General features: G+C 40.4%; 1 protein-coding gene across 1 annotated transcript in view; it reads left to right on the top strand.

Annotated features, from left to right (window-relative positions):
• Window positions 1-14666, top strand: part of ADAMTS20 (ADAM metallopeptidase with thrombospondin type 1 motif 20) — a 165952-nt gene that overhangs the window by 128683 nt on the left and 22603 nt on the right. Inside the window, exons 29-31 of the mRNA XM_037162336.2 lie at window positions 598-765; window positions 9725-9898; window positions 9974-10144. Of these exons, the coding sequence (XP_037018231.2) occupies window positions 598-765; window positions 9725-9898; window positions 9974-10144 (513 nt within the window). The remainder of the gene's footprint in view (window positions 1-597; window positions 766-9724; window positions 9899-9973; window positions 10145-14666) is intronic.

Raw genomic sequence — 14666 nt, 5'->3', positions numbered from 1 at the left:
TTTACAGAGATTGTAATTGTTTTACAATCTCTATCTTTACAGAGATTGTCATTGCTTTTTTACTAAATATATTGGATGGTTAAAGGTAGAGAGATACAGCTTCCAGATGGATGCAAAGAGCCAACCCAAGCTGAATCGCACTTTAAAAAATGTGTGCTTTCAGCTTCCTGGATCACTGTTTCCTGCACTGAGAGATCGCTGCATTTTTTTAAACATCCCATACCTACTTTGCAGTGTGAAACATAGAAGAGGTGGTGACCATACAAAACTGAAAGCAAGTTTTGTTGGATTATGTGCGATAAGAGGAGTTAACTTCAGAGAGTCTGTCACTTTAAAAGATCTAAAAGCATTTCTGTGCCAGAAAGGTGCTTGGTACATCATAGATGGTGTTTTTCAATGGAATGAATGGATACCTTATGATATCAACAGCAATCCAGAGCAGAGTCGTAACTGTTAAAATTCTCTCTAATTAGAAATATCAAAGCATATCTTAACAAAAATATCAAAGCAATGATGTTTCAATGGCTTCATTTTATACATGTAGATAAATTTAAATTAAGATAAATTGAATCGAGTGCATTAATATTTGTTTTCTAGTGTTCAGCTTCTTGTGGTAAAGGTTTCAAGTATCGTGAGGTGCTTTGTATTGACCGAAATCAAGGGAAATTAGAAGAAAAATTTTGCAGTCATCTACGGAAACCTCGAACTCACAAAGCTTGCAGATCTGTCAGATGCCCGTCATGGAAAGCCAACAGATGGAAAGAGGTATGTGATGTATTTTATAATTATATGTATATATGTATTTTGCATTTAAAAATAGTATCTTTATTTTCTGTGCTTTCAATAACCTTGAATCTTTTCTTCCACTGAAGTACACTTTATTCTATTCTGTTATACATTTTTTCACGAATCCCTGAATTAATTCTGTACGATGTTAAAATATTTGCTAACTCTGTAGTTAACCAATTAGTCATTTAATATCTTGTGGCTGTAAAGTATATAAGAAATTCTATTACTTAATACTAGGGGGGCTACTCATCATATTGTTCCAGGTACTCTAACAGTAAAATACACGTGACGGTGTGTTTAGTAACTGCTTTGTTTCCACACCAAAGTCTTGGATTTGAGCTAATGTTACATCTTGGTAAAGGGACTGTTAAATTCCAGAGGGAATTTTCATTGGAGACTGAATGTTAGGTGTCAGAACTAGCTACCCAGCCCCGACCAAGGCTGGGATGCACACACACTTGGAAAAAGTCAGCCACGATGAAGCTGATTCGTAAGTGAATTCCAGGCTGAGAACTCGGCTTATGAAAGAAAAAGAACGGTGATTGATGGCTGCCCTGGCAAACTCTGGGCGGAAAGCTTGAAAATCTACATTGGGGGAGGTATGCCTTTCAACATGGTTGTCACATGAAGACCAGCTTGGGAAATTTGAAAGAGTCGAGGCCATGATTGAAGTCAGAAACATTAGGTGGAAGAACTTCCCGAGGCCTGATTTTAGTGGGTTGGGCTCTCAACTCTGCCTTGTGGCAGCTCTCAGCAGGACCTTAGGGTGCTTACCTGTTTGTGTCTTAAAGGGCCTTGCCCAGTGAAGGGAAAAAGAAACCTATTTTCTGCTGATGGAATTTCCTTGTCTCTGTCTGCTGTTAGAACTGTGTTTACTAGAAAAATAAGGGCTCAGACAAGAGAAAAAGTAGAGCTCCCCTAGACTTCTAAGTCATCACCATTTCCTCTGTGGGTTCAGAGCCTCGGTGCAGGGTGCTGGCTTTGGAGTGCCATGGGGTCAGTGTGCTATTGTCATTGAATAAAAAAGCCCCCAAATTCAGCGAACATCCTGGACTCCTTTGTAAAAGAGGCAGCCTCCATCGGTGTTAAGGGACTGAGAGGGGGATAGCATTTGGCTGAAAAGTAGGGGCAAACACATCTGCCCACAAAACATGTATTCTTGAGCATTTGCTTCCATATTTAACTTTAGTAAGGTAACACCATTTTTCAGGGTTTAGTAGAGTTCATGACTTAAAAGATCTCCCACTAACCTGTTTTATTTAGTGAATGCCACCACACTACCGAGTTGTTCAAGAAAGCAATACTGAACCAGCCTGTCTCCTTTCCCCTCAACCCCACCACGAGTTTCTCAACAGCTCCTCTCAATTCTATCAGGGTAACTCCTGAATCTTCCTACAACCACCTCTGTCCAGTCGATTATCATCCGTCCCCAGGTGCACAGAGGCCTCCTTACACACATCTTTGCCATTATTTACTTGCACAGAGTGTGAGCTCCAGAGGACTTGAACATGACTGTGTCACTTGTATCTTCTATGCCTTACCATTGCCTTCAGGGGGTAAGTCCAAGACCTAACCCATGCTTCCTACTTCCGCATTACCCTGGGCCAGCAAACCTTAGAGACAACAGGTATCTCGCTCTCTAAGCACTTAGCTAAGTATCTAGCTTAATATTTCCTACTTTGAATATTGTGATTTAGTTGTAAAAAAAAAGACTTGCCACCTCAATGCATTAGTTGTATTTTCCATATTACGCTTTTGCTTAAAATGAGGTTTGCCTGACTTTATCTGGACCAGGATGTGGCAGAGTGATGGCCAACAGGCTTTCCCAACAGGGTAGCGGAGCAGTCTTAAGGCACTGGGCCCAGCCTGTGGCAGACACTTCCGATCCTGACATCGGGCAGGAGCTGCTGGGGGTGGGGGTGCAAGTGAGAGACACTTTGCACCTTCGCCCCAGCATTCCTGTTCATGTCCAGCCTTCTGCTGCTGCCGTGCAGCTGCTGCAGTCGCTATTCAGGAGGGACCCTTTTTGAAGCTTGACCTCCAGCCCCACAACAGGGAGTCAGTCATCAGTGTAGCAAACTGGCCTTGGCTTACCACCGAGTATGAAATGCTATAGATTCGCTAAAGGAATGGAGTTCAGGGGTTTCTAAGATACAGATATGAATATTCAAAGGCTATAAAAACACAGATGCCTTTGTACAGAGTCAGCTTTCTTCTCTTTGAATTGGTTTTCCTTGTCACAGAAATTAGCTTCTTACGCCCACACAGTCCCCCAATCTCTGCCAGAGACAAATGACCACTTGTGAAGTCGTTGGCTTTTGATTTATTCTATAAAAAGCACCACTTGAAGTTAATTAACAATTGCAGGCTGTCATTGCACTGCATATAATAATACATTCATAGAAGTGTAATTTCAGAGGCAGTTAGGAGATAATCACTGGTTGCTGTTGAATACTTTGTCCTGACTACATAAATTGTAACATTGCCTTCATACACTCACTCACTATAAAATAACTTTATTTCATTACTATTTTACATCATGAAAAAGCTCATTTGGCAGATTGTGACCACAGAGGTGCTCAAATGAGTTTCGAAGTAACACTTTCCACTTGGTACTTGGTATCATGTCTTTTTTTAATGAAAGGACTTAGGGATGCATTTTAATAGCTGCTGCTAAATGGGAATAAGTGTTGTCCTCTGGGCCACGTGTATACATTTAGAGGCAAATTAAGTACTAGAATTATTTCTTTTAGAAGTATTCCTTCCTTTCTGGAGCTAAAAGGGTCATTTTTTCCCACTTCACCTATTTTGGAATGCCAGTTTCACCTGTTGTGGTGGGTTCCACCCACAGCCCCCCACCCCCTCCCCCACCCCGCCCACATCACAGATGAGAATAAGTCTACCAAGACATGATCTGCTTGGGGAGGAAAGGTGGCTGATCTCTCAGAGGAGAAGGGCCAAGAGCCTTTTCCTCGATGGGCTTTTATTGGGTTTGTTTTGCACAGGAATACAGGTAAAGCTCATTGATCATTGTCAGGCAGCAAGGATCAAACATTACATAACAAAGAACTCTGAGGGCCTATTCTGAGTCAGGGTCTGTCAGCTAAAGAGCTATAAAACTTTGAGGAACAAACTCACTTCTTGCTTGGATCCTTATTTAATTGAGAGCTTTCTAAACAAAGCAGGTTTCACAGGATTTTACATATTCTTTCTTAGGCCTGATTGCCCTAGGGAATCTGCCATTTCCATTACTGGGCAGTACCCACCACCAGCATTGTTTCAGGCTTAAGTCAGGCAGGGGAAGTAAGGCAGCCAAGAGATTAGGAGGCTTCTTGCAGACAGAATGAGGACTCAGGCTATGTCAAAGCTGAGGGGTAAGAGTCCATCACCCCCTTTAGCTATAGCCCCCCAAGTCCTTCCCTGGGGCCTCCATGTGATTGTGTCTGACTTAGGTCATCCCCCCTTGGGACTCTTACCCATCATTGGCTAACAGATCCAGCATTGGGGGCCAGACAGGGGAAAGTAGAAGGAGCAGAAGCAGCGCCCCTGCCAGGGGGAGAAGCTTTGTCTCCTTAGTGGCTTACGGTCTGAAGGTCACTCAATCAGCCTTAGCCACAGCAGGGTGTGGGGCATGGGGCGTGGGGGTGGGTTAGAGCTCCTGAAACCAGGCGGGGCAGTTCCCAACAACCTGTAAATTCAAGTTTTAAAGGCCAAAATGTTGCTAGATTCTTCATTGTCTCATGTCTCATCTACTTAGTTCGGTGCAATCCAAAGAAATCTTTATGATTAAAAAAAAGAAAAAAGTTTAGAATTCTCACTTTCCCTTGATCATGGCAAACCTGTGCACAAATTATAAAGATACTAAAAATCTCAGCAACTACCCGAAGAATACCCTGCTGAGTCTGGAACCCATGGCATCAGTCACCTGCCTGGCGTCCCTCCTCCGAGGCCTATCATTTTTTTCTAGTATTTTAAGATCAAAGCTGGAACCAACGGTGGTACGAGTTCCAACATCTCACAAATCTACTAGCCAGTGCCCCCTTTCCCAGAGCCTCTAGTTTGAAAAAGAAACTACATGCTAAATGCTAGCATGTTTAAGTGATTTTGTATTTTGGTAATTTCATATTTTCTGTATTTCCAAACGTATGTAAATCTATATTTTTCAAAAATTTCTGATGTGCCCATATATATTAAGTCCCCACAGCCCCTGGCCAAGAACCCAGAACCTTTCCATCTCTACACCCAGGTTAAGGGTTGTTCATACCAGTAAAGACAGGCAGCAGCCCCGGGATAGGGAGGACGTCTGTTCGCTCTGGGGCTGGGCGAACTGTGCTTCTTCATCTTTTCCAATTTGTGCCAGCAGTTCTGTTTTTGCAGTTCTATGCTACCTGTTAACTCTGTTTATCATCTTTCTTATACTTCAGATGGCCTTTCTTTGAGTACTCTGAGATGACCAACACTTTTTGGTTCGAGGCATGTAGCAAGAAACTTTGCAAGGCAGAAATAAGTATCTCTCTGTAAGAAAAGTGAAAAATGGGAATAGGAATGGGGCGGGGAGGAAGAGCCACTTCCTGACACTGTGTGAGAGGCTTCTGTATTCCTTGCAGCTGCAGGCATTATTGCTCTCATTATGCAGACGAGGAAACTACAGCTTAAGAGCTTGTGCAGATGCCACGCCAGAAGTGGTGGGGCACAGGCACTGAAACACAGGCCTCCTTGAACTTTCCTTACTGTCGTTGCTGTCCGAATTATTTCATTACCATCACTGCACATAGCTCATTGTTTCCTTAGCAACATACTGCCCCTCTCAGAAGGGCGCCCGAAGTCAGTAACTGCAGACTGTTATTGCACTACATACCATAATACATTCAACAGAAATGGAACTTGTATGTTGTACTGAATTCCGTGCATGCTTATTTATGTTTTAAAAAGTCTGTTGCACAAATATAACATGTATAGATGGATGTTACAGGACCTGGGGAAATGAGGGTGTAGTTGATTGCACAGGAAATATGTGGCTGTGCACGTCACTGGCAGCGTATTAGAGTACACTGACAGATCAGTGGCACCGGTAATCTTGGTCAGAGGTTTGGAGCAGTACCTGTTCTGGGACTGATGTTATAAGAAAAGTCTTAACAAATTCCAAATCCCCAGAAAGGCACAGTTAAACGAGGACAACTGTTCTGGATCAGTTCTGTTGACGTCTATTGCAAGTAGGAAGAGCCCTGATTGTCTGTGTCTTCACTCAAACAAATGTATAGTCTGGGAGCTGGACGGCCACTGGTTTCCAGTTTGAATCAGCAGCTCCACAGTGTCAGCGGGAGGGGCCGGCCTGTCTGGGTTCTGCCGGGCAGTTCCTAATGGTCGTAAAATAGCTGTCACAGTCCCGGGCTTCACTTTCATACTTTCTCATGTGAAAGTAAATATGTATTTGTTGTAGGTTGGTAAGGAGGAAAGATTCTGGACAGTAGATAAAAGATTAAGGCATATTTCAGCGCAATATAAGAAAGTGTTTGCTAGCTTAGAATGATCCAAAATGGAATGACAGCTTTCATGACACCATGCACACACTGAGGCTGAGGTTACACAAGTATAATGGGCTTCATGGCCATTTACTCACTATTAATATAAAGGGGATTTCAGAATTGAAGAGGAATTGGGATAAGACATTCCTAAACTCTTTTCTAACTCAAAATTCTCTACTGCTATATTAATATACTGCTACATTATTGATTCACTTGAAATAAACCTTTGGTTTTATTATAGTTACAAATAAGGAACTAAAACAAAACCAAAACCTTACTCCAGTAATAAGAATTTATAAATAATGAATCAAGAGATGAGATACCACTATTTGCATTTTATTATTTGTAATTGATTTTAAAGAGAGAAGAAGTCAGGAGTGGGGAGACAGACAGACCCTGATGTGAGAGAGAAACATCAGCTGGTTGCATCCCACGCATACCCCATCCATGGATGGACCCTGCAGGTGCCCTGACCAGGAATCGAACCGGCAACCATTTGGTTCATGCTCCAACCAACTGAGCCATGCAGCCAGGGCACTACTTATATTTGAAATAATTGTTTATCAAACAGCAGAGTGAGTCAGCTTTGATGAAACTATTTTTGTAATGCACGTTCTAACATTTCCTTATCTCTCCTCTTCAATATAGTTAAATTGATTGTAGTGACTATGGATTGGCTAAAATTCACTTTCTCCACTTCCACTGTCAAGTTTTTCAGATGCCAGTCTTTGCAGTGTTATAGTATACTTATGTACAAATAGGATATTTAACTAATTTTTCCTATCTGATTTGAATTATACAGTGTTGGTGAGTTAGTGCACTCCCATCAAGTATTTGTGTTATACTTGTAACTATAATCTCACACAAAATGCTTATAAACAGTACTACAAAGCTGTTAAATAAAGATGCATATTTTGGGGTGAGATGTATGTTGGGAAGTTCTTCCAGCAGGTCACTGGACTAAGAGTGGGTGATCATCTCTTCCCAGCATGACTGTAGGAGGAATGGGCTGTGCCAGGGTAATACGTTCTGCTTTGGAGATGCTGAATTTCAAACACCTTTGATATATGCATGCAGAAAACACATGAACATTCTGGTAAATACATGAAAAATTCTTGTAAAGATGTGGAAATGTAAATGTAGAACTCAGAATTATGGTAGGACTGGAGGGAACTGATTTAGAAATAGGTGCACAGAAGAAATTGCTCAGAGCTCACAGAGTGTGCAAAGAGGAACAAGTTATATTTCAGGGTTCAGGATGGAACCCTGAAATACGCTAAGGTTTCAAGGCTAAACAGAGAAAATAGAGTCAGTTAAGAACTTGGAGAAGGTGCAATCTCAGAAGAGGGGAGGCTCTGGAGCCAGAAGGATTTCACTCCTGGAAGCCAGAAAGGCTCTACAGGAGGTGGTCGGCCGTGCTGAATGTGTCGGTGGGATTCAGAAATGACCTGAAAAGTTTTTATTGGATTTGGCAAGTAGGGTTATCAATGAGATCAGACTAAGAAATATTTCACTTACATCATAAATTATCTGTCCAAATCTAAAATTGCATCCGTTCACTCTTTTATACTCTGATCTCTAAGAAAGCAAAAAACAAATGTTGCTTGTTTTTTCCAGGCAGTAGTCCATGTTGTTTGCTCTCAGGGAAGGGGCCCCCGTAGTGTCACCCGTGGTCTTGGCTCCACACGCACACTGTGATCACAGCGGCAGTAAGCCAGCGTGGTTTATCAAACTGCAGAAAATCAGGTCGTCTGATTCAGTGTCTCACTAAGCTGTGTTTTGCGAGTTTTTTTTCCCCCAGGTTTAGAGGCAGGAAGTTTTCCAAATGTAATTTATATTTCTAAAATTATACCTGTAAAATGTTTGCAGGACACTTATTCTGCAGGTTAAACGTTTTCACAAGAGGTTCAGGTGAGCTAAACAACACACATATATTGTCTTCTACTTAATACAGTGCCCTGCACAAAACATATGTAATGTTATTGTCAACATGGGGAGGAGCGGTATGTTTTATTTATTTATATGTATTTATTTATGAAAACATTCAGTGGGTTGGCACAAATCAAACTGTTCAAACCTAAAACAAATATAAGCTAGGCACATATGCATAATGTTCTTTGTAGGTTAAATAAAAGTTATCTTTGGGGTCTGTTTCTGCTTATACACACAATAAAAAACAATTTTAATGTGCCTTTAGAATAAAAATGCTGCACCACCTGAGAAAGGAATTGAAGTCTTCCAGGTGAACTAAATTCTTAGCTTTTGTGAGATTTTACTTGTCATTCAGAGTAAAACCATATTCTGCAGATAAATATTTACTGCTGTGGAAAAAGAGATGACTTTGGAAGTCCCACAGAAATGGAGAACTTAAGAAAGAACCTGATTTTTACCCTTATCACTTCACAGTCAGCAATGGTGACAAGTCCCCCAAATAGCACTTGATGTGACTTTCTATCCCTTCTGGAATAAGAAGGAGCATTGAAAAAACTCACAAATTAAATATATCACTGGATGTTCTCCATACTTTGTTAAGTTGGCATCACAGCTTGGGTGTGGTCAAGCTCTGCTGTGGTACCAGCCGCCATTCTAGAGCTGAGAGAGCCCTGAGGGGTTGCCAAGTTTTCTGCCCCCACCCCCAGCAGCCCAGGCAGAGCCTGCAGTCTGGACTCAACCTGCTTCCCCACTAACTAGAGGCAGCAGCTCAGGCACGTGAGTTAACATCTCTGCCTCTCTGTCCTTGGCCCCAGTATCTCCACTGTAGAGCTGTTGCCAGGACTGGGAAGTGTTCTACAAGATTTTACAAAAATAAAACCTTCACAGTCCAGATAAGAAAAATGAGACCTGGAGAGGTTAAGGCAAGTTTGTCTAAGTTTATGTTTACACAACAAGCTTCCCAAAATATGTCCATTGGAATGTAATCATGAACCAACAAATCAGCGAATAATTGGATCCCCAAACTAGAGTAGGCCCTGCAGGTACGAAGATGAACATAAGATAATCTTGGAAATTATGACTTCTTTGAGAAAGATTATACATACAGTTTAAGGATTTAAGTGGTGTTTAAAAACAATGTACCACACCTTTTGCTGTGTGGTTTTATAGATACTACATATCTAAGTCAGAAGACAGTGTTGTTAATCTGCTGGAATGCCTGTTTATAATGCGTCATATAACCTGCCATAGTTTCCAGAAGACTTGAACAGGTTTTTCAAAATAAAATCGATTTGTATATTTGTATAGATGCTTCACACCAATCTTGAAAATAATTATTGCATGTGTTTTCTATCTAACGTATGACATATCAAGCTATGTTTAAATGAAACGAAGTTATGCTGCGACACTCTCTTGGCATTTTTACATAGTTGGATATTTGTTAGTGAATTGTTCAAATCTCTTGGGCTTCTTCGTAGTGCTCCGTGACCTGTGGCCCTGGGGTTCAGCAGAGGGACGTGTACTGCAGACTGAGAGGTGCTGGCCGGGTGGCTGAGGCCATGTGTGACCTGTCCACCAGGCCTTCTTCTCAGAGGCAGTGCTGGCGCCAGGACTGCGGGCAGTACCAGTGGGTGGCAGGAGCGTGGTCGGATGTGAGTATCGAAAAGTCAACTTTCAAAGACACTGCGCAAAGGCACATGTTACTCATCCCGTCGTTGCTTTTCTAGTGTTCAACATCATGTAAGAAGAGAGAGACACAACGGCAAGTGCAGTGCACAGATGCGCAAAACACTCAAGTGAATGAAAGTTTCTGTGATCCTTCAACCAGACCTCTTTCGATCAAAAAGTGCCAGAACCTTCCCTGCAAGTATATTGTGGTAACTGGAGAGTCATCTCAGGTAAGGCAAAGAAAGGAAGTGGAGAATTTTTGCCTCTGGAAAAAAAATATCTGCATCTAAAATGTGAGGCAGTAGAAACTGAGTAAATTTGACAATGGGGGCAGATAACAGTGTGTGTATTAATCTAAGAAATAAAACCACTGGCAGTTGGAGGGCGCATGTAGAATAATAGCAACGTGGAAGTCAAACTACGTGGGTCCAAAGTGTCAGTCAGTCCCAACTGTGAAATCGGCTACTGGAAACAGTTTGGCAAACTGGCTCTGCAGAGGTGCCTGCTTTTGCAAAACAGCTACATTGAGGTGTGACTGACAAACGGTAAGCTGCATAAATTTAATGTGTGCAGCTTGAGAAGTTTTGACATATGGATACACTCATAAAGCCATTACCATAAATAAAGAGCATCTCTATCATCCCTCTAAATTTTCTTATATTCCTTTGTATTCCTCCCTCCTCTCCCCCACTCCTTTCCCCATCTCACAGTTAACCTAATCTGTTTTTATTTTAGTGATCTGTTGCTATGTTAATTTACATTCTTTTTTATATAAGTGGAATCATACAGTATATACTATTTTTGTCTGTCTCATAAGTATTTTGAGATTTAGTCAACCAATAACTTATTATTAAATAATATTTCACTTCTTTATCCTTTCTTCTATATGCAGTCTATTTTTTACCTCAGGTGTGTAATCTTCATGTTTAGAAATTTGACTACACTTTTAAAAAATTGTTTACTGCTGTTCAAGTACAGTTGTCTGCATTTACCCCACCTCCACCCCAATCAAACCCTCTCTCCCCTGATTTTACCCCTCCTTGGTTTTGTCCATGTGTCCTTTATAATTGTTCCTGAAAACCCTTCCCCCCTTCCCTCCATTATTCCCTACCCCTCCCCTCTGATTACTGTCAGATTGTTCTTCATTTTAATGTCTCTGGTTATATTTTGCTTGCTTGTTTGTTTTGTTGATTAGGTTCCCCTTAAAGGTGAGGTCATATGCTATTTGTCTTTCACTGCCTGGCATATTTCACTTAGCATAATGCTCTCCAGACACTTTTTTGCATCTTCCATGTCTCTACTTAACTTTAAAAAAAAAAAGATTTTATTTATCTAGTTTGAGAGAGATGGGAAAGGAGGGAGAAAGAGTGGAAGAGAAACATCAGTGTGTGGTTGCCTCTCATGTGCCCCCTACTGGGGACTTGGCCCGAAACCTGGGCATATGCCCGGACTGGAAATAGAACTGGTGACTCTTTGGTTCATAGGCCGGCACTCAATCCACTGACTCACACCCATCAGGGCTTAACTTTCTCAACATATACTAGAGTTACTAGTAACTTTTTAATGTCCTTCTCTGCTAATTTGAACATCCATGTGTGTGCACTTACAACTTAGGGAATTTTAGTATAATCACAAATTTGTGCAACATCACCATGATCTCATGCTAGAACATTTTGTCATCCCTAACAGAAACTTCATATCCATTAGTAGTCACTCCACACATTTTATCCTTCCTCAACCCCAGACAACCATTTTTTTTTTTTGCCTCTATGGATTTGCCTGCTTTGGACATTTCATGTATATGAAATCATACAATATGTGACCTCTTGTATATGGCTTCTTTCACTTACCGTGATATTCTTAAGGTTCCTCCTTAGTACAGCATATATCAATAATTCACTCCTTTTTATGAATGAGTAATCTTCCATCATAGGTAGGGCTATGATACAGTGGCTCATTCATTCAGCAGTTGAGGGACATTTGGGTCTGCTTACTTTTTGACTACAATGACTAATACTGTGAAGAATATCTGTGTACAAGTTTGTGTATGGCTATGTTTTCAATTCTTGAGCTTACAGATAGTAGAATTGCTGAATATTATAATTCTATTGTTAATTTTAAGTAAATTCCAAACTGTTTTTTCACAATTGCTACATCATTTTGCATTCTCACTAGAAATGTATAGGATTCTGAATTCTCCATATTCTCACCAACACTTGTTATAGTCTGTCATTTTGAATATACCCATCCAAGTTGTTATGAATAGTGTCACATTGCCTGTCTGAATTTCATTTCTCTACTGATAACGTTGAGCATCTTTTTATGCTTTTTACCTATTTGCACATCTTCTTTGGAGAAATATGTATTCAAATTCTTTGCCTGTTTTTAAAGTGGGTGATTCATCTTTTTATGGTTGACCTGTAATTCTTATAAAATTTTGGGGTCCCAAGTTTTATCAGTTACATGATTTGTAAGTGTTTTCTCCCATTCTGTGGATTGCCTTTCACTTCCATTATACTGCTTTTAGATGCACAGACTTACTCAATTTTGATGAAGTCACATTTACCTATTGTTTTCATTGCTTGTACTTTAGGTGTTACATCTAAGAAACTAATTGACTATCCAAGGTCACAATTCACACCTATATTTTACTCTAAGAATTTTATCATTTTAGCTCTTACATTTAGTATTTGACACATTTCAAATAGGTTTGTGGATATGATATGAGGTGGGATCCACCTTAATCCTTTTTGTGTGGCTCCCCAGTTGTCTCAGTTTGATGTGTGGAGAAGACTGCTGTTTCCTCATTGAACTATCTCGCCATCCTTGTCCGAAGTTACTGATCATAAGCGTATTTCTGAACTCAGTTCTCTCCCTGCATCTATGTGTCTATCCTTATGTCCACAGACTTGGTTAGTATAATTTTTACAGTAAGTTTGAAATCAGGAAGTGTGATGGAACCAGCTTTTCTTTTCTCAAGGGTATTTGGTCATTCTGTGTCCCCTACATTTCCGTATGAGTTTTAGTGCCAGCTTGTCCCTTTCTGTGAAAAAGCCCGCTGGGATTTTGGTAGAGATTGCATTGAATCCTGATGAGTCTGAGGAATACTGCCATGCTAACAGGTTTTCCAACCCATGGACATGTGTTGTCTTTCCATTTATTTGGGTCTCATTAATTTCTTTCAAATATGTTTTATAATTTTAAGTGTACAAGTGAATTTCCACTTCTTTTGCTAAAATTATTCCTAAATATTTTATTAAATTTTATGCTTCTGTAAATAGAATTGTACTCTTAAATTTAATTTTCTGATTGTTCATCGCTAATGCATAGAAACAGAACTGATTTTTGTAAGTTGAACACATACATTAGCTATAGATTTTTTTTTATTGGAGATTCCCTTTACCAGTTCCTTTCTATTCCTGTTTTTGCTTTGTGTTTATATCATGAAATGTATTTTGTCAAATGCTTTTTCTTCATTTCTTGAGATTCTTATGTGGTTTTTGTCTATAAGTAGATGTGTTCCATTAATTCATTTTCATATATTTAAATGATCTTACATTCTTATGTTAAACCTCACTTGGTCATGGTGTATAATCCTTTTTATATGTTATTGGACATTCTTGCTAGTATTCTGTTGAGGGTTTTTTGCATCTACATTCATAAGAGGTTATTGGTCTGAGATTTCTTGTGATGCCTGTGTCTGGTTTTGGTATGAGGGAAATACTGGCCTCCTCAGATGGATCAAGAAGTGTTTCTTACTCTTCTTTCCTTTGGAAGAGTTTTGGAAAAGATGATGCTCATTCTTCTTTAAACATTTGGTGGACCTCACCAGTGAAGCCTCTTGCCTGGGCTTTTCACTGTGTGAAATATTTTGACTATTAATCCAATCTCTTTATTTTTTATCAGTCTATTCACATTCTTCCTCCTTCCCAGGGTTTATTGTTGTTACTGTTAGCTCGTTGACTAACTTTCCCAAACTCACTGTAAAGTCTGTATCCTTTGTCACATGTAGTCGCTGAAGTCACTGCTTCATTAGTTTAGTTTTCAGTGATTGATTGGACAGTGATCCCCTTAGACCCTGGAACCAATAATCTCCAGCTTTTGCCAGGGGCTTCTGTGTGCCTGTGTAGGCACCTTTAATACTCAGGCAGGCAGCTGACAACTCTTAACCTTGAGATCCTGCTTCTACAGAGCCTTGACAGCCACCAGAGGTGGGGGTGCAGGCCCTTTTCAGATACTTCCTGAGCATGTATACAGCCCTGTGCATGTCCATGACCTTCTAGAGTCCTATGAATATACTGAAACTTTTCAAAGCCCATATGAACATCTCATTACCCAGCTTTTCCTTTTAAATTTCTTTTGACTAGCCTATTGTTGACACCAACTGTGATCTCTGCAAAGTTAAACAATGGCCTTTAATTCAACAATTGCCCCTGGAGGGAAAAGTCTTTCAGCACTGGGTAAGCTTTAGTTAAATAAAGAGAGCCTTGCAAGTGGGTTCTTCTACAAAACCACCAAACAGTTCAAATAATAAGTCTCTGCAATGGAATCTTTGAAAGACAGCCAACCCTGTCCTGTCTCTTTGGTTCCACCATGTTTGTAGGGCTATTGATTTTCCAGGCTGCCGTGGAGCTTGGGAACAGAGTACAGAGATGGGGCAAGTTAAAACATCACAAAGCTCCCCCTTCTGAGACTTGTTGAATAAATGCTTCCTGAATTGCTGCGAGCCTTTGGTTCACTTCCAGAGTTCTG

Source organism: Artibeus jamaicensis, unplaced genomic scaffold, assembly GCF_021234435.1.
Source record: "Artibeus jamaicensis isolate MK-2021 breed Jamaican fruit bat unplaced genomic scaffold, CSHL_Jam_final contig_233, whole genome shotgun sequence".
Lineage (NCBI taxonomy): Eukaryota > Metazoa > Chordata > Mammalia > Chiroptera > Phyllostomidae > Artibeus > Artibeus jamaicensis.
Note: the sequence above shows the minus strand (reverse complement) of the source record. Positions and strands in the feature narration are given on the sequence as shown.